We start from the raw sequence: 18,892 nt of genomic DNA, 5'->3' as shown, positions 1-18,892 counted from the left end.
GCTATTCGAGTAAAGCATCATTTCAATTTCAAAATTCGAGTGAATATATTGATTGCAAGCTATTCGAGTAAAGCATCATTTCAAAAATTTAAAATAATACCTTATTTGTAAGAGAGCGGAGGCAATTTCTGGTAGAGAGTGTGCATGTATCGAGGTTGTTGTTCATCTCTCTGAGTTGGAGTGCTAACAAAGTCATAGCATAAGTAAAGGGTAACAAACAGAGTGTATGTGCACCTCTTTTTTTGAATTGTTGTGAGCATCTGCGCAAAGTCCTAAAAGCTTGGGGCTTGTTTTGGTTTGATTTTGGGGTGTGTTTATTTGAGCTTCGTATGGAATTTTTTTCCCAGTTAATGGAAAATGATGTACTTTGGCATTTTACCACTGATAAGATTATGTGGAATGTGCTTGTTTTCTTTGATGCTAGATTTGTGTAGCAAGAAATGTCTGTGCAATCGTGGTATTTGCAATCCCATTGATTTGCAATCTATGGTTGCTAAATGTCATTTATGCATCTATAATTATCTTTAACCTCTCTTCAAGCCTCTCCTACAATGATGAGAAGGTTGTGTCCATATGAAAGTTTATTCCAATCTCTTGCTTTATATTTGGGCACCCATTTACGTGTGTAGCTATTGCAGTCTGGCCGTAGTTGGATTATCTATTTACAATTTCTTTCAGATATGCGTATTTACACCTATGTGACATCTTTTTATGCTAGTTTTTGACCAATGTGTATCTCTAATTTACTTGTAGCTTTATGATGATGGTCGTGATGAGGTTTCGTGAAGTCGAGTGTGGAGAGCTTTGATACCTTCACTAGTTGAAGTACATTGTTGGTCCAGCATGCACATCTCTTGTTATCTTTTTAGTTTTATGATATCTATGGTTGGTGTAATTTTGGATGCTATGTGAAACTACTGTCTAGCATCTATAAAAGAAATTCCATGGCACTGCCTACTAGTTTGAGGCATTTTCCTAGTGGCTTTGGCTAAACCATCGTCAAAACGTACCAAACTTTTAATCTTGCTACTCGATAACAATTATGACTTTTTCCTCATCAAAGTCAAATGGCAACACATTTTCATATTGGAAGAGGAAAATTTGGGATGTTCTTGTGCTAAAAATGTAGGTCGACCTGATAAAGTTGCAAGGGACAAAGTGTGGAGATATCTCTCAAAATAACGGGGACGAGGTAGAGGAGTTAGCAAATTCTACTAGAAGACTCTCTTTAACCAAAAGGTTCTATTTCATTGTCATCAAATTTTTTTTTGCGTCATAGCCTATGGGTTCAAAGGTGGTAGGTTCAACACCCTTTGATTGCTGGAAGACATGTTCTAGCCCTTAGGGCATTTCCCATGTGGTTTGGTCAATCAATGTCATAAACTTATTGGGTGATGCATACATCTTATGGGAAAAAGATGTGCGTACTTAATAAGAAGTAGAGTGATGCATCTTAATTTTACTAGCAAAAGAAGCTATGGTTTGTTGAATAATGGAAGGGACATTGATCTCATATCAGTTGAAGGAATTCAATGTGACCTTTGATCAATTAGGAGAGCAAAAGGTAGCAATAATAGATTCATTGAAAGCGACTTTTGCTTATTGTCATATGCATTTGCTTTCAACTAGGCGAGAGGGTATCTCATTGCTTAACAAACCAAGAGCGATGGGAAGTGACACTTTTAGCCTCATGCGAGTAGGGTGGTGGACAACAAGTTCTTACCTTTGGACTGGCTAGACATTGAGCCATGCCATACACGAGAGTGGTTAACAAGAGCTAGAAGATAGTGCAAGGCAAGTTAGAGATGTCATAATCATAATCACAGACAACAAGGTAAGGTCGTAGTTGTTACGAGAGATTTCCCTGTTTGCTCTTATTATGTAGCATGAAAGGAAGGTGGGAGTTAAAATGTTTTTTCTAGACTATACCCACATAGGGTAATTGCCGCCAACGACATGTGGTGCTCGATTGGGACTTCCAATATGTGAGAATCCTCCCAAACATCATGCAAATGACGTGGAACGACTTGGAGCGAGGAGGGAGGGTGGGGTCCTTCGATGGGTGGGAGTTGAAAACTCGATCTTTTGTTTTGGAATTATTGGCAATTTAATCAACAGATCAACAATTTACATAATCCCAGTTGTCTTTTATTGATGTCCCCTCCTCCCTAAAGCTCCTCGTGTTCCCCCTGGTTCTCGCAGTTTGTCGAGGGCCTTGGCTGTGCGAGAGCCTAGAGGTCCACCGTCCCTCTCTCTACACACACACACACACACACACGCTCGCGCGCTCACACACAGACGCCACGCACACTCTGTGTGTGTGTGTGTGAGAGAGAGAGAGAGAGAGAGAGAGAGAGAGAGAGAGAGCATGGCGCCTCAGCTGCCCTTAACTTGGTGTATGGCTCTCTGTTTCGCGTTGCCTTCCTTTTCCTGCTCAAACAAGCATCCCATTTGATTCGCAAGCTGTATATGGCCTGCCTCAAGCTGGGCTCCAAGCCTGATGGGTTCCAACGCACAGGCCAAGCATGGTAAGTGAACTTCTATGAATACCCTTCACTTCTAATGTGTGCATGTTTGCTACAGCTCTCCTTTCATGTATGTATGCGTCCTTTTGTTGATTCTCCTGTCACATTTGATGACATATTTTGCTGGAGCAATAGATACAACAGATAAGTTTGGAATAAGCAGATCTCAGAATCGACCATCATGCACATTCTGTCAGGAATGCACACACTCTTGCATAAACACTGACCCATTTGTGAATGAGATCACCTGCCTGGTCACATTTTTACCTGCGATCACTCTTGTTGTTGTTATCGCTTGTGTGAACTTTCTTGTTTGTCTTCTGGTGAAGGTTGTTGCAAAGATCAGGCAGTACTTCGGCACTTTTCCCTACAGGGTTAAAGGAAAACTGCATTAAAGAAACAGTCCGCGCTAGGCTTATATTGAGGGGTGTCAGTAAGGCTTGGAAAGGGGACCTAGTTCTGTGATCTATCTCTGTGCAAGGATGTTGCGTTGACATATGTAAATTGTTTCATAAATTCGAATGCTGGCAATGGTATATTGAGAGACAGGGAAGCATGTGTGCATAAGGGGTAGGATTAGTAGGCTTGAGAGGGGTTTAAGCTGTTCTTTCGGTGCAAACTTCTGATATGAGGAGTTTCACAAGCTAGTTCTATGCTTTGTTTGAACAAATTCTAGTTGAAGTTATGATGGATGATGCAATATGATAGGAAGCCTTTTGTCGTTTTTAGATCTTCTCTCCGGCAACTCTGAAGTGCCGTATGAAGAGTATCGCTTGACATTCCTGCTGGTAATGATGACAAATTGATTTACAAACCTGAAAATTTATGAAGTTTCTTAAAGCAGTCTGAGTTTTTTAATTGAGATTATGTCTTGACATTGCCAATCATGATGATGTGTGCGAATTGCTTTACAAGCATACATGTTTGTAAAGTTTCTAAAAGCTGCCAGTATTTCATTGAAACTTTCAATAGGCTTACGCCATCATTGCAATAGTTCTTTTAGAATCAAGTGGGTTAAGTTGCTCAACAGCATGTTGATCTGGTTGTGCTCGATTGTGGAAGGGATGTGTAATGAGGAACTTGAGGTTCCAAAGGCTATCATCAATATACCAGTATAATATATTAGTGAAATGGGCATAGGTTCGCTTTTTGTGCAGGGGTTTAGAAGTGTCGCTAAGAAACTCTTATTTTGTTGATGTTAGGACAGTTTTGAGTATTCGGAAATATTTTTTTGTGGATTGACAAGTCTTGGCAACTCTTGATAAAATGGTCAAGTTGATGGGTGTTACCAGACAAGAGGAGCAATGCCACTCATTTCAAGCGGTGTTGGTCAAGTTCACAAAGGTCTTCATCCTATTGGCATAAATCCATTTACCACACTTGAATGAGAATAGTGGCTGATCTGGAGCAGAACCGAATGCCAAACTTTAAGTCCTGCTATTCTTGCTCTCGTGCACACAAACTATGGGAGGTTGTATGGTCTTTGACGCGGCAGTGTATGAATTGGGCTGACGTGGTACTTTTGGAGTTGGGATTGGTTCTTGTGCCAGTGATTGATATCAATCGATTTCTGTGCTTTTAGCACTTGGAAAAACAACAAAGTGATTTTGAAGTCTCCTGGGCTGTTGGGATTTTGGGGACCAATGCGTAATAAAGAGAGGCCAGGGTATCATCAGTCTCACATTGCAAGTTTATGGATGATTCAGAGAGAGTGTGTGCACTTTGAAAAGTTGTAACTTCAACTATTCATGAGCACAAGAAAGAAACGCCGCCAGGGGCTCCTAGTTGAGGAGTAGAACTTTGCCATTTTGTATCTCTTGTCTTACTGGTCTTTCGAGCTCAATTCTGATATTTTTGTGAAATTTTATGCATCTCAAGTGAAACCTCAATGTGATCCCATCACTTATTATGTCTTTTAGGTATTTATTTTACTTTTTTAACATGGTACTGGGGTGGGAAAATCAAGAGGAGGGGGGTTACTTAAGGTCCCCTAGGTAGTTGTACGAGATTGTAGCAAGGGAATTACGCTTGCAAATCGTGAAGGAAAAGTTGGAACTTGATGATTTCAACTCTTTTTTATTGAGGAGGAAGTTGCCTGAATTAACGAAGGCAAGGTTCGAGCTTCGGGAAAAGATGGAGAGGCACTTGCTGCTTCGGAAACTACAAAAAGTCTCAGAGCAGTTGTTATAATTGTGGAAGGTGTGGAAAGTGTGGTCATTTGTATCGGGATTGCAACTCCAGATCACAAAGGCAAGGGCAAGAACTCGAAAAAGAACAAACGCAAGGCAAGTTTAATGAGGACAACAATGACAGAGATTTTACCAAGGACTTAGAGGAGTCTGCTTGTGTGGTATAGACTACACTTGCAATAGCTCTAACCTTCTTGTTCCGGGGGGGTTGCAAGAACATGCTTTTGCTAGAGAGAGGTACTTTAGCAACAAAGAGAGAGAGAGAGAGAGAGAGAGAGAGAGAGAGAGAGAGAGAGAGAGAGAGAGAGAGAGAGAGAGAGAGAGAGAGGCACATGAGTAGTAAAGAGGGGCAACAAGAGCTTCCAATACTTGATTTAGACCCATGTGTTGGAGTTCAAAGCACATTGCATCTTGCAAGGAAGCAACATGATGTATGCAACAATTTGGATGTTGTGCACACAAACCATTGTTGTTGGTGGGATCATGGACAGGGTGTGTTCCAAAGTTCATTACCTTGGATGTAGTGTGGTCTGCAATGCAACTTTTGCAACTTTCTATGAGGCAATCGATGCTCAAGATGACATTCTTTTTGGTGATGAGTTGATGGTTGCAAATTTGAGGTGTATTCAGTAGACTGTAGTTGGCCATTGCTAGGGTGTCCACGGTAGCTTCTTCATGACCTCGGTCTTTCGACATTGTCTACTATGATGTGCAAAGAGGGTGTTAAAGTGATGAACGCGCGGCGGTGTGTGCAAGTGAAAGAGCACGCGAGGAAGTGCAGTGTGTGTGCAGAGAGGGGAGGCGAAGGCCAGCAGGAGAGGAATCACTAGCAGAAGAGAGAGGTAGAGGGCTCACGTTTTTGGGGAAAACTCAATAAGTGAGTTTTGGGTTTTCCCACTTTTATTATAAGTAACCTTTAAAAAATGTGTCCAAATATGAACCTGGACAAAGTATAAAAATGTACAAAAAGGGGTTATTTAGGCCTTTAACCCAACAACCTTCCACTTAAAGGTATAAATGGCGCCTTTAAGCTACGTGACTCCCACCATCTCTATGCATGGATGATGTTGTGCTTTGGGTAAGCACTTAGTGAGAGTATCGATTGGATTCTGTGATGTATGGACCTTAACCAATGTAATAAGGCCATCCTCAAGCACTTCTCGTATGAAGTGATACCGCACATCAATATGCTTTGTGCGTGCATGAAACATGGCGTTCTTTGCCAGACATATAGCACTCTGGCTATCACAACCAAGCATAGGTGCCTTGGCAGGCAAGCCAAACTCACTGCATAGGCGTGCTAACCAAATAGCTTCTTTGGAAGCCTCAGTGGCTGAAATATATTCAGCCTTTGTAGTAGACAATGCAACAATCTTTTGCAATCTAGAACACCATGAAACAGCACCTCTCGCAAGAGTAAATACATAGCCACTTGTGGATTTCCGTGTATCCACATCACTAGCCATGTCAGAGTCACAAAATCCCTTCAACTCCATTGGTCCTTTACCATAGCAGAGGCATTTGTTTTTAGTCCCTTTCAAGTACCTCATAATGGACTTCACTGCATCCCAATGCAACCTGTTTGGATTAGCCATAAACCGGCTCACAACTCCCACTGCATGGGCTATGTCAGGCCTAGTAGCAACCATAGCATACATAAGTGAACCACAAGCTGAAGCATAAGGCACACTTTGCATGTCATTGGCTTCTTCCTTTGACTTGGGACAATCATCGTTGGAGATTTTAACATATGGCTGTAATTGCACACCAAGAGGCTTTGCTTCAACCATGTTAAATCTGTCCAGCACCTTTTCAATGTACTTTTCTTGCGACAAATACAATAGGCGCTTGTCTCTTTGCCGTGTAACACGAACTCCAAGTATATGTTCAGCTGTCCCAAGGTCTTTCATTGAAAACGCAGATTTCAGCTGTCCTTTAAGAGCATCAACAGTGCTTCTTTTCTCTGCAGCTATCAACATATCGTCTACATAGAGCATAAGAATGATAGGGCTGCCATCCTCATCACGTTTAGTATACAAACAATGGTCTGCATGGCTTCTTTTGTAACCATGTTTAAGCATGAAGCGATCAAACTTCTTGTATTACTGTCTACATGATTGTTTCAGCCCATACAAGCTTCTATTGAGCATACATACCAAATGTTCCTTGCCAGGGATAAAAAAACCCTCCGGTTGCTTCATGTAAAGCTCTTCTTCCACATCACCATGCAAGAAAGCGGTATGTATATCCATTTGGTCCATTTCCAAATCAAGAGCAGCCACTATGGCAAACAGTACACGCAAAGTGGCCATCTTCACAACAGGAGAGAACACCTCCTGAAAGTCTATGCCGTTGGTTTGAACATATCCCTTTGCCACAAGCCTTGGCTTATACTTGGGTTTTGCATCAACAGTCTCGATTTTATATACCCATTTGTTAGGAATAGCCTTCCTTCCTTTGGGCAATTCAACCAAATCCCAAGTATGATTAGTGAAGAGTGGATATCATCAGATCAGGATAGTGCCAAGAGATGTCTACAAGACAGCTTTTTGGACGACTTCTGGGTTATTTGAGTTTTTGGTGATGCCTTTTGGCTTAACCAATGCTCCTGCGACATTTAACCGGATGATGGACAGGATTTTTCGAGAGTACAGGCTATTTGTTGGCACTTTCTTTGACGACGTCATTGTTTTCTCCAAGAATGAGGTAGAACACAAAGATCATCTGCTTCAAGTCTTTCAGGCATTACGAGATCACACATTAGTGATTAATGCAAAGAAAAGTGAATTTTTCCTACCAGAGATACACTTTTTGGGACACATTGTGTCAGCAGCAGGAGTGCAAATGGACCTGGCCAAGATAGAGACTATCCGTGATTGGCCCGATTTGAGGAATGTCCATGAAGTTAGAAGCTTCTTGGGACTGTGTTCGTACTACAGGCGGTTTATACGGAAGTTTGCAGAGGTTGCTTCCCCTTTGCATACCTTGACACAGAAAGGAGTGCCTTTTTCGTGGGGACCCACAGAGGTGACTGTCGCCTTTCGGACATTGAAAGAGAAATTGACTATGGGACCTATTTTGACTTTGCCGGACTTGCAGAAGTCATTTGAAGTATATTGTGATTCTTGTGGTCGTAGTCTGGGTGCGGTCTTGATGCAAGAAGGCCATGTCATAGCTTATGAGAGCCGATTGTTCTCTAGGCCGGAGATGACACAACAGATATATGAGAGAGAGATTTTGGCGGTTATCCATGCTCTTACTCAGTGGCGGCATTACCTACTCGGAGCGGATTTTACTGTCTTACAGACCATCAGAGTTTGCGCTACTTCTTGTCACAGAAGCAGCTTTCGGAAAAGCAGATGCGGTGGGTGAACATCTTGTCACAGTTCCACTTCCAGATTGTCCATGTGCAGGGATAGAAGAATGTGGTGGCAGATCCTTTGTCTCGGAAACCGTTGGTTCTAGCTATTTCCGTGATACATCATAGGAGCTTCGAGGATACGGTCGATCAGTATGCCACAGATACAGATTTTGCAGATATTTTCACACGGATACGGGATGGGGAGACAATAGCTGGATACTCCCTTCGAGAAGGCTACTTGATGAAAAAGACTATGTTGTGCGTTACACAGCCGATGAGGGAAAAGGTTATGAGTCAATGCCACTGTCCACCTTTTATGGGTCACCGCGGCATTGCTACCACCATGAAAGGGGTAGAGAGATATTTCTTTTGGCCGAGACTCAAGAAAGATGTGGAAGAGTTTGTGCGCAGTTGCTTGGTATGCCAGAAGGTCAAGTTTGACAGGCATAAGGCACAGGGATTGTTAAAGCCTTTACCCATACCCACCCGCCCCTACGAAAGTATTGAAATGGATTTCATTGTTGATCTCCCGATTACACAGAATGATCACGATGATTTTCCGATTACATGGCACGTCTGAGATGATTGTCTCTGACAGAGACCCCAGATTTATGAGTTTGTTTTGGAAGGCAATTTGGGAGAACATTGGCACGCTGTTACAGTTCTCGTCATCGTTTCACTTGCAGACTGACGGGCAATCTGAGATTGCCAATTCAGTGGTTTTAGATTTATTGAAGTCTTGTATCTCGGATGAGAAGACTCAATGGGAAAAGAACTTACCTTTGGTGGAATTTGCCTACAATAACACGATACACTCTTCGACGGGGAAGACGCCATGTGAGATTGTTGAAAGTGTTGCAAAGGTTCCATCCTTCCTGAGCACGAATGCATTGCATGTGAGTCTCTTGAACCCTGTTAAGGGTGATGTGCCTGATGATGGGGAGCCTGATGAGCAACCCGCAGTGAAAGAAAACGAGGAGATCCTTGTTCTTGAACAGATTTTGGCACATACGGATACGAAGAAAGGTAAAGTCCGAAGACGGTTCTTGGTTAAATTCAAGAACTTTCCTGCATTTGATGCGAAGTGGATGGAGGAGGAGGACCTAGCAGATACTCCTCAGATTGTGAAACTTTACCTCGATGCTTTGGTTTAGCATAGTCTACTCCAAACGGAACCCAGCATTCAGCTTGGCCGGAGATCTGGTGCAGTGGGATGCACAAGAGGGGAGTTACTCCACTTCTTTGTCAACAGATGCCTTGATTTTGATACTAAAGTCACTGATGTCTCTTTGAGCTTCATGGATACTGAGAGCTGACAGTATTCTGTTGGATGACTTTATGAAACGGAATTCTTGATAATGATACTGATTTGTTCTCGACTTCTTGTGAGTGTAGGAACTGATAGACGAAATGACTGCAGCATTTTGGTCTGATTGATCTCGAATAGACATGGTTGCAATAGGGGTTAGTCAATCGGACATCGATAAGGTCTCGATTGGACCTAGATGTGATTGCTAGCTACATTGCCGATAAATCATGGTCTAAGATCCGAATGAATGTTGAATGTCATGTGATGTTTGGTGATGTCCTGTGATGTCGTGTGATGTGACTGTCGATTTTGTACATGTGCTAGATGTGTGTCCTAGTACGTAGGTACTAACAGTCAGTGTCTGCTAAGACGGTTTATGGCTTTTGTCGGTTTTGCAGGCGTAATCGCGGTCGATTACAATGCTTTCAAGAGGGGGGTATGTCACAAAGTGATGACGCGGCGGACAACAAAAACCCTAATTTCTGCCAGAAACCCTAATTTTCGAAAATCGCGGAGGCTATTATTATTATTATTATTATTTTTTGAAAATGATGGGCGATGCAAATTTTGCTTTTTCTTTACAATATGAGAAAGAGAGAGAATGCTTTTGCTTTCAAGTTTTGACTCTCTGTGAGAGAGAGAGCAATTGCTTTTGATTTGAAGCTTTTGGGGCTTTGCTTTTGGGCATCCCTTGTAACCTTTAAATTAGTGGTGAGGGCCTCACTTCTCAGAGCATCTGGACGCAGAGTCTGAGAGTGAAACCCTAGCGACTCTCTTGTACTTTGATCTGATTAATATAAAAAGAAATACCGAAATGGGCGCCAGTCTTTGGGGCCAATATCTCTAGGCACGGAACTCCGCCAGGCCAGTGCAAATCTATTGTGATCTGTGAATTGTTTTGAAGTGGTTATTTGGTGCTGTTGCGGTTGATTCTTGACTTGGGAGTGTCCAAGTCTGTTACAGTGTACCTCGAGGGACACAAGCTGTGGTAACCAGACTAGGGCACCAGTGTCTTGTATGGGGGACAGCAGAATGTTAAATGCTTGGGGGTATGAATCCATTGACAAGAGCTGAAAGGCGCTGACATTGATATGATGCAAGTGCGATTGTGTCAGTTATACATGAAAAGTGCTCATTTGTGGGATCTCTGGCTCCCTATATACAGGGTTGTCATCATACGGTCTTTGTACAGGAAAATATATATTACAATTTATATTGTATGGTTTTGATTCGTACGGTGTGTTTTTTTACGTTTTCAACTTCAAGAACCATTTGATATCATGCTTTGTGCTGTATCGGATGGTCATACAGAAAGTAAGCTGAATCTGTCGATATGGGCATTCTTGCTCCGTGCAGAAACTTCCATGGCTATATTGTGATTGATCTTTAGGGCCAGCTGGTCTGGTATGTCAGTGTGTCTAAGCTTAAGTATGCCCCCAAACTTCATATTCGAAAAGAGGTGGTGCGTGCCTTTGACTGGCTTTCCTGAATATGCATTTTTTACTGTGGGTAAGGGTGCTTTTTTCTTTTCATTTGTTTCGGCAGGCATTTGCCTATCATACATACACATTGTGAAGACAGCTTGCCCTTGCCTTCTAATGTTACTAAGTTTTTTACAGAAATCGTGTCTGGTTTGTTTTTGGTCATTGGCTTTGTGCAGGTACTTTTTCATCATGTAGTTTTTCTTTATGCTCTCACTTGATCTTTATCATTTCAATTCATGCTTTTTGAGATGCATGTAAATTATGCCATGGTGATTCAAGTTAGCACATGTAGATTAGCAAATGAGTACCGTGACCCTGTTCTTATGGCAGAAGAATGATATTTTGCAGGTTCTGCACATCTGGGCTTCCTAGTGATGTGGTGATTGAGGTTGAGGAAATGTCTTTTCATCTTCACAAGGTAGCTTCTTGCCATCAAGTTCTGCACGGCTCGGGTTAATTTCAATCAAGTACTAAGTCTCTCCCTTTTTGGCAGTTTCCATTAGTTTCCCGAAGTGGGAAGCTTGCTCAGCTTTTAAATGAGCATTTGGACAAAGATAATGAGATTCTTCATGTGCACCTTTCAGACATTCCGGGTGGTCCTGATGCCTTTGAACTTGCTGCGAAGTTCTGTTATGGAGTCAGGTTGGAGCTGACTGCTACAAATGCAGTACCTCTAAGGTGTGCAGCAGAATATCTCGAGATGACAGAGGATTTTGGCGAGGAAAATTTGATTGCACGCACAGAGGGTTTTCTTAACCAGGTCGTCCTTCAGAATTGGAAGGAATGCACCAGAGCTTTATATAGCTGTGAAAGTGTACTGATTGAAGCTGAGGAGCTTGGAATTGTAAACATGTGCATAGATGCTGTAGTCATGAAGGCCTGCACTGACCCTAACCTGCTTGCATGGCCAATGCCCAACAACTCGATGCAGAGTCCAGGAGGAAGCTTTTTATGGAATGGGATCAGCACAGGGGCAAGGCCGAAGAAGCCTCGCATGGATTGGTGGTATGAAGACATTGCGATGTTAAGCCTTCCTCTTTACAAGAGGGTGATTATGGCAATGGAAAGCCAAGGCCTTAAGTCTGAGAGTGTAGCTGGGGCGCTGATGCATTTTGCTAGAAGGTACCTTCCAGCTCTGAACAAACGGCAGGGTGCTAAGGAAGGCAGTGGTAGGTTTGCCTCTCTTTCTCTTACATGTGTTCCATCAGAGGCTGAGCAGAAGGTAATCCTGGAAACAATTGAAAACCTTTTACCTGTGCAGAAGGCTGTGGTATCAACAAAATTCTTGTCAGGGCTCCTGCGAAGTGCCATCTTGCTCAATGCAAGCCCACAATGCAAAAGTAACATAGAAAGGAGAATCGGTTTGCAGCTTGAACAAGCAAGTCTGGAAGATTTGTTACTTCCCAATCTGGCTTACAATCTTGAGACTCTTTACGATATCGACTGCGTCCAACGAATACTCGACCACTTCCTTCTCCTTGATCAGTCAGCGAGACCACTCTCCTCTCCAGGTTCTGATGGTGATGGAAATATTGTTGGCTCTCCATCATTGACTCCAATGATGATGGTGGCAAGGCTGATGGATGGGTATCTTGCAGAAGTTGCCCCAGATGTCAATCTGAAGCTATCAAAGTTCCAGTCTCTTGCCGAAGCACTTCCAGACTTTGCTAGGATATCCGATGATGGCCTTTATAGGGCCATTGACATCTATTTGAAGGTATTTTAGCTGTTCTGTGCTTTCATACAAGTTTCTTTTGTTGTTTTGCATGAGCTAACTAAATGACGTATGTTTTTAATTTGTGAAGGCACATCCATGGCTCAAAGAGGAAGAAAGGGAAAACCTATGCCGGTTGATGGATTGTCAAAAGCTCTCATTGGAGGCTTGCACGCATGCAGCACAAAATGAGCGCCTCCCGCTCCGCGTCATTGTGCAGGTGCTTTTCTTTGAGCAGCTTCAGCTTCGCACAGCTATTGCAAGCTGCTTCATGGTTTCGGATAATTCTCGCCCTTTACGTAATCAGTCTGCACCTGATGGAGCTATGCCAGCGGCAGCTTTACGAGGGGAAGGGTGGGCTAATGCCGTTCGGGACAATCATGCATTAAAAGTTGACATGGACCACATGAAGTTGCGGGTCAGCGATCTTGAAAGGGAGTGCTCTGGTATGCGAGAGGAGCTTCACAAACTTGGCAAAGTGCGGGGCCAATGGCGCGCCGTCTCGAAAACGCTAGGAGGCAGGTTCAAGTCTCACATTTGCAGGACAAGAGAGAATGCAGTGCAAGACCAAACTCATGCCGGCAGCAGCCGACGAGGCGCAGTTCTTCATTCAAGGCAATCCAAGAATCAAGGCTCTTCCCATGGGTAGCATGGGTTATTGATGTCGGTGTAGATAGCAATGCAACATGATCAGACATGGCTATCAAGACCGCCTTTTTTGTAAAGCGATTGAACTGCAGTTGATAGACTAGATGAACCTATTAACATCATTCTTTTCGTGCCCAAGAATCCTATGATGTTTTTAGGCTAGATGATAGTAACAAAATCATTCTTTTCATCTATGCAGCCTGGTCTTTAGCCCAGTATCTTGTATTTATGAATCATAATTCTTTCCGGCTAGTGAAGGTTCCCTGTTTATTTCACATGTTCTCTTTCTGGTTATTGATGCCGGAGCTGTCTTCTCTTTTCTTTCTTTTTAGAGGGAAACAGAGAGAGAGAGTTTACGCCCGACCTTTACAAGGTTTGAAGAATCAGGCACTTGAACCCATTGAGCTCCTTTCTTTCATGGCCTTACATCCATTATTCTGATGCTAGCAGCTTGAACTCGGCAGGGTTTTCGAATGTACTATAAAAGAGATCGACAATGCCTCTTTCAATGCATCTATGTCTTGACATAACTGTGCTTGCAAATTTGGGAATGTTTTTATGCTTGTGTGGGGCTTTGTTTCAATTTAAGTTGTCAAAAAGACTTAAATTTTAGGTGCACCTTGAAGAGGTCATAAGTTCCTTTGTTCTATACTTGAGCTGGGAGCGAGTAAGGCGTCTGCTTGACAAGATCAATTCGTTTATGGAATACAACGTGGCAGTTTGGATGGAACGGAATAAAAATCTACTCACTCGCAACAATCATAAATCGTAGATTTGAAGTTCGTTCGAACAAATCAAGAGCAAAAATCTTGCATTTCAAAGGACAAATTGTGGAAATCTTTATGTACTTAGGACACTATTTTTACGAGGTAAGCATACTTACAGCCGCAATAGAAAGAGGTACAAATAAAATTTGGCACGAGAGATTTGGTCACCTCAGTTTTGCAATATATGAAAGGAGATGCAAAAATATGGGATGTTTACACATTATATGTACAATCTCATGTATGCATGAAATATGTGAGGCTAGTATGATGGGCAAGTAACAAAGAAATACAATTTCACAAAAGATTACAATAGAGCATAAGCTCCTCCAGAGCTGGTACACGCAAACCTCTCTAGTAAAATATCTGCTTTTGCTTAGAGCTGGTACACGCAAACCTCTCTAGTAAAATATCTGCTTTTGCTTTGAGTGGATCTATCTACTTTTTGTTGTAAATAGACAATTTAAGTAGGAAGATGTGGGTGTATTTTGTTCATGAGAAGATTGACGATTCCAATAAATTCAAATTGTGACATAAGCTTGTAGAAATAGAGACATGAAAGAAGGTTAAGAAGCTTTACACACATCGAAGAGGAGAATTCATCTCAAATGAATTCAATCAATAATGTAGTGAGCATCGCATCAACCATCAACACACTATTGCTCACACACCACAACAAAACGGAGTTGTGGAACACCGTAATCGCACCATCGGGATATAGCAAAGAGTCTAATGCATATAGACTCTATGACCCTGAGGTAAAGAAGAGAATCACAAGTCAAGATGTGGTGTTTGAATAAGGACTACACTCAATGGACAACCAATGTCTCATCAAATGAAGAGATAACTCACCATGTGCCAACCCAAAGTCACGTAAAAATTGAGGAGGAAGAGCTCATGTGAAAACTAACCAATCTATTGCAGTACCAATACCATAGGAAAATCCACTTCCAAAGTGGACTCCGAAGCTCTTTTGATGATTGCAATCTTGGGGTTGATACTCAAGGTAGTACCAAACGGTTTGAGAAGGTCAATGAGAATTTAGGATCAGAAAAGGGCCTCTTGACACATTGTCAATGTGGATCTAATGACTAAGATCACGGGCTTCACAAAGAAGCTAGCATCTCTGAAAGAAGTCATGGTGGATCCAAAGTGGAAAGAAGCAATGCAATTTGAATATAAAATCATTATTTAAAAACAACAATTGGGTGTTAGTAGATCGACTCATAAAGAAGAAGGCCATCGGCACAAAATGGATTTGGAAACCAATTACGAGGTTGATGCCTCACTAGAAAAATACAAAGCAAGGTTACCACAAGGTTTTTCACGAGTTGGAGGGTTTTGATGTTAATGAAATCTTGTCTTCAACAACTTGCATGACCACTATTCACATCGTACTTGCATTGATTGCTGGTCTATTCTTCAAATGGATGTGAAATTAGCTTTTCTAAATGGATATCTCAAGGAGAACGTATATGAAGCTCAACCACCAGGGTTTGAATTGCTCCATCTAGAAAATAAAGTTTTTAGATTGAAAAAGGCTTTGTATGGCCTAAAGCAAGCATCAAGAGCATGGCATGAAAGAATAAACAATTTTTTCATAAAACTTGGTTTCAAACGAAGTGCTTTCGATGAAAATTTGCATGTGCTAATGAATAATGAGATGTATGTCATTATTATCTTGTACGTAAATGACTTGATTCTTGAAGGTGATCATAAACAATTTGATGAGACTCTCAAGCGTTTGAGCTCATAATTTGAGATCACAAATTTGGGGGATTTTACACTATTGGATTGCAAGCCTATGAGCACTCCTATGGAGGTCATCACTAAAATATCCATGGAAGACTCTTCACCCTTGGTGGATGTCAAGAAGTACATGTAGCTTGATTTTCTTATGTAACATAAGACCATATATGTAATGTAATTAGCCTTTTAACTTGAGTTGGAGCGGAAAGTGAATAACTTATTAAGCATTTCCTTGAGCATTCCTTTGTGTGTAGATGTAGAGTGAGAAAGAAAGTGCTTGGATGGAGAGAGCAACACTAACACATTACTTCATTAACATGGCATGAACAATACTTGTAAAAGAGAGTGAGAGTTTAGAGAAATTGACACCAATAGAGGACCGGATTAGTTGGAGCCGGTCCCCCCTCCAATAGGCATTTGTATTATAGATTCTTCCATGACGGAAGACTTGTTTACAATACAATTGATTGTGTTTCTTGAGACCTTCTTGATGAGGTGAAGATGGCAAGCGTCACTCACCAAGCATTAGCATAACAACGACAATAAACATGATTAGCATGAACTTGAATAATGCCTAGCCTCAATCCCAAGACCTCAAACACCATGAAAGGTGAGGAGAGCTGGCAGGGAGTGAGGAAGAAGAGAGAAGTAGAAGTAGCTATACGAGAAAACAATAACCCCTTGCACATAATCACTCATAGCTCTTGTAGCATAGCTTATCATAGTGATAATGGAGATTAGAGAGATTGATAAGCAAGCATAAGCATTCTCTTGCGTGGATTTGTATCCATAGCCAAGAGCTTGTTGTAGTAGGCGCTCAACTTCTCAAGCTTGGAGAAGGAGATGGAGTTCTTGCTTCACAAGAGTGTGTGAAGAGAAGAGAGAGAGAGAGAGAGAGAGAGAGAGAGAGAGAGAGAGAGAGAGCTCGTGGGATGCTCAAATGAGAGAGAGAGATAGGTAGCTTGGTCGACCCCCTTTCCTAGGATTCCCTTGAACTCATTGGGCCGTGTAGCCCTCTAGCCAATGAGAGCTTGGCTCCCTTTGGGGCAAGTTGGGTAGTCTCTTGACAAGTGTCCTTCTTTTCCTCTTGTGAGGTTAAGCTAGCACCCCCCTTGCTTAAGCACAACCCTTGCCTGGTTGAGTAGTGTGCCTCTACACCTGACATGTGGCCCCTTTCCTCTCATGAGAGTATGTGCCCTTGGTGAGGTGCATACATACTACTCACATCCCTTTTTGTAGGGCTCGCCCCCTTCTTTGTAGCAAGATCTTTGAACTTGGTAAGCAGGCAAGCGCCCTGCTTAAGCACAGCCCTTGCTTAAGCAAGCTGTCCCCTTGCCTGCTTGGACCTTAATTGCCTAAAGTTTAAAAATTAAAGACTATGTCCTAAGGCTTTTAACACTTACCTTTGGAGGCTTTAATGAAGCCAACCCTAAGGTCTTTTGCTCCATTGGTTAGCCTTGCTCTTTGATAGACCATTTTTCATTTAGGCACCCTCTACCATTGGCCCCGTGTTGAAATAGATCTATAAGCACATATGTATCTTAACTCCTCCCACATTAAGTTGGCCCCATGTTGAAATAGATTTATAAGCACATCTGTATCTTAACCCTTGTTCCCATTTATTCTCCCACATTAAGTGATCAATTTAATATGAGAAAATCATTTGAGTTGGTTAGATATTAGATTTCATGACATTACCTCTCTCTTGAAATCATAGTCATTGTTGACTATGAGGTAGAATAGATAAAGTCGTAGTCATTAGTCAATTTTACTTAGCGGGTAGAGGATCTTTTTTTACCCTACGACATCTTTCCAAGACGGATGACTAATCCAGTTGGTGCTTGGGAGACAGATCTGCCGCAAGCATGTCTGCTCTTTAGTCCTTTTCATTCTCCCAAAGTAAAGTGACAAATTCTACTGGGTGTTTGAGAGACGTCGTCATCACAAACATGATTCTAAGCATGTACACTATTAAATTTGTGGACAATAAAAAGAGAACTAGTCTTATAAGACAAAAACATGGATCATTGAAAAGAAATTTGTACATTTGCTTACCCTAATGTAGCATTGTAAGCATTGGCAAGGTTCATACTATCCTTAAGCTGTATTCCTTACATCCATCTAGCATCTTCAAAAGGATAGTTTTCGAATTTAATAAGATACCATCGGATAATCTTACCATGTCATAGTACCTTGTCTTTATGCGGAAGAATAGCTTCGGGTTGTAGCACCTCTTCTTGGTCTTCAACTTCGGGAAGGTCTTCAATAATTGGTTCACTTCGTGACTCTCCTTTGTAGGGCTTGAGTAGGCTCACATGAAAAGCATTGTGGATGAGCCAATGGTTGGGAAATTTGAGTTGGTAGGCCGTCTCATTGATAGGCTTTAAAATTTGGAAAGGACCATAGTATCTTTTTGCTAGCTTAGCATAATACTTTTGATGGCCCGTAGGATTTTTTCCCGTCGGTTGCCTTAATCGAGCCTTAGAAAATTTAAGTAAGACCCAATAATTTTCTTTGAACGTCAAGGCTCTTTTGTGCTTGTCAGCAGCAGTTTTTTGCCTTTGTTGAGAGATGGATATAGCCTCCTTAATATTTTGAAAAGATTCTTGTAGGTCATAGCTATACTCATCGATGGCGAAGATCTTCCCATGTACTTTGAGTAGCAAGGGACTTTTTGATCTTCCATCAATGATCTCAAAAGGTGCTTTTGCCATATGTACAATATTATTGTAGGCATACTCGTTGATCTACTTTTGTAACATAAGTCTTGAGTAAATCGAGTATCGTAAGATTGGTTATCTCACTTTGGCCATCCGTTTGTGGGTGATAGGCTGAAGAGAAATTCAATCTTGTTCCTAGATTTTCAAAGAGACCTTTCCAAAAATTACTAGTCATTCTAGGATCTCTATCTGACACGATGGATGTTGGTGATCCATGGTGTTTGAAATCCTGTGATATGAAGAGAGTCTCCATTTGGTGTGCCTTAATAGTCTTTTTGACATGAATAAAGTGTGCTTGTTTGCTAAAGTTGTCGACTATTGTCCATATTCCCGTATTCCCATGGATAGACTTGGGTAATCCAAAGATGAAATCCATGGATATACTCTCCCATGGTGAATTTGGGATAGGCAATGACTGGAGTAATCCAG

General features: G+C 41.8%; 1 protein-coding gene and 1 non-coding gene across 5 annotated transcripts; both read left to right on the top strand.

Annotated features, from left to right (window-relative positions):
* Positions 1-2,159: 2,159 nt before the first annotated feature.
* Positions 2,160-13,482, top strand: LOC147419838 (Phototropic-responsive NPH3 family protein). 4 transcript variants are annotated; one of them, XM_086505289.1, is made up of 4 exons: positions 2,160-2,528; positions 11,217-11,286; positions 11,362-12,585; positions 12,674-13,482. In XM_086505289.1, exons 1-4 carry the CDS (start codon positions 2,470-2,472, stop codon positions 13,229-13,231), a joined length of 1,911 nt encoding a protein of 636 aa, XP_086361415.1. In that variant the 5' UTR covers positions 2,160-2,469; the 3' UTR covers positions 13,232-13,482. The 4 variants fall into 4 exon arrangements, with proteins under 4 accessions (XP_086361415.1, XP_086361416.1, XP_086361418.1 ...); XM_086505290.1 differs by lacking the exon at positions 2,160-2,528 and adding an exon at positions 11,004-11,044; XM_086505292.1 differs by lacking the exon at positions 2,160-2,528 and having other exon boundaries at positions 11,225-11,286; positions 11,453-12,585.
* LOC147419839 (small nucleolar RNA SNORD36) lies at positions 3,312-3,393 on the top strand. Its single transcript, XR_015187206.1, has one exon. It is a non-coding gene; the product is annotated as a small nucleolar RNA SNORD36 (small nucleolar RNA).
* Positions 13,483-18,892: the final 5,410 nt, after the last annotated feature.

This window comes from Adiantum capillus-veneris, chromosome 29 (assembly GCF_014529385.1).
Source record: "Adiantum capillus-veneris isolate H3 chromosome 29, ASM1452938v2, whole genome shotgun sequence".
Taxonomy (NCBI): Eukaryota; Viridiplantae; Streptophyta; class Polypodiopsida; order Polypodiales; family Pteridaceae; genus Adiantum; species Adiantum capillus-veneris.
The sequence above is the reverse complement of the archived record's forward strand: the minus strand, read 5'-3'. Positions and strand labels throughout refer to the sequence as shown.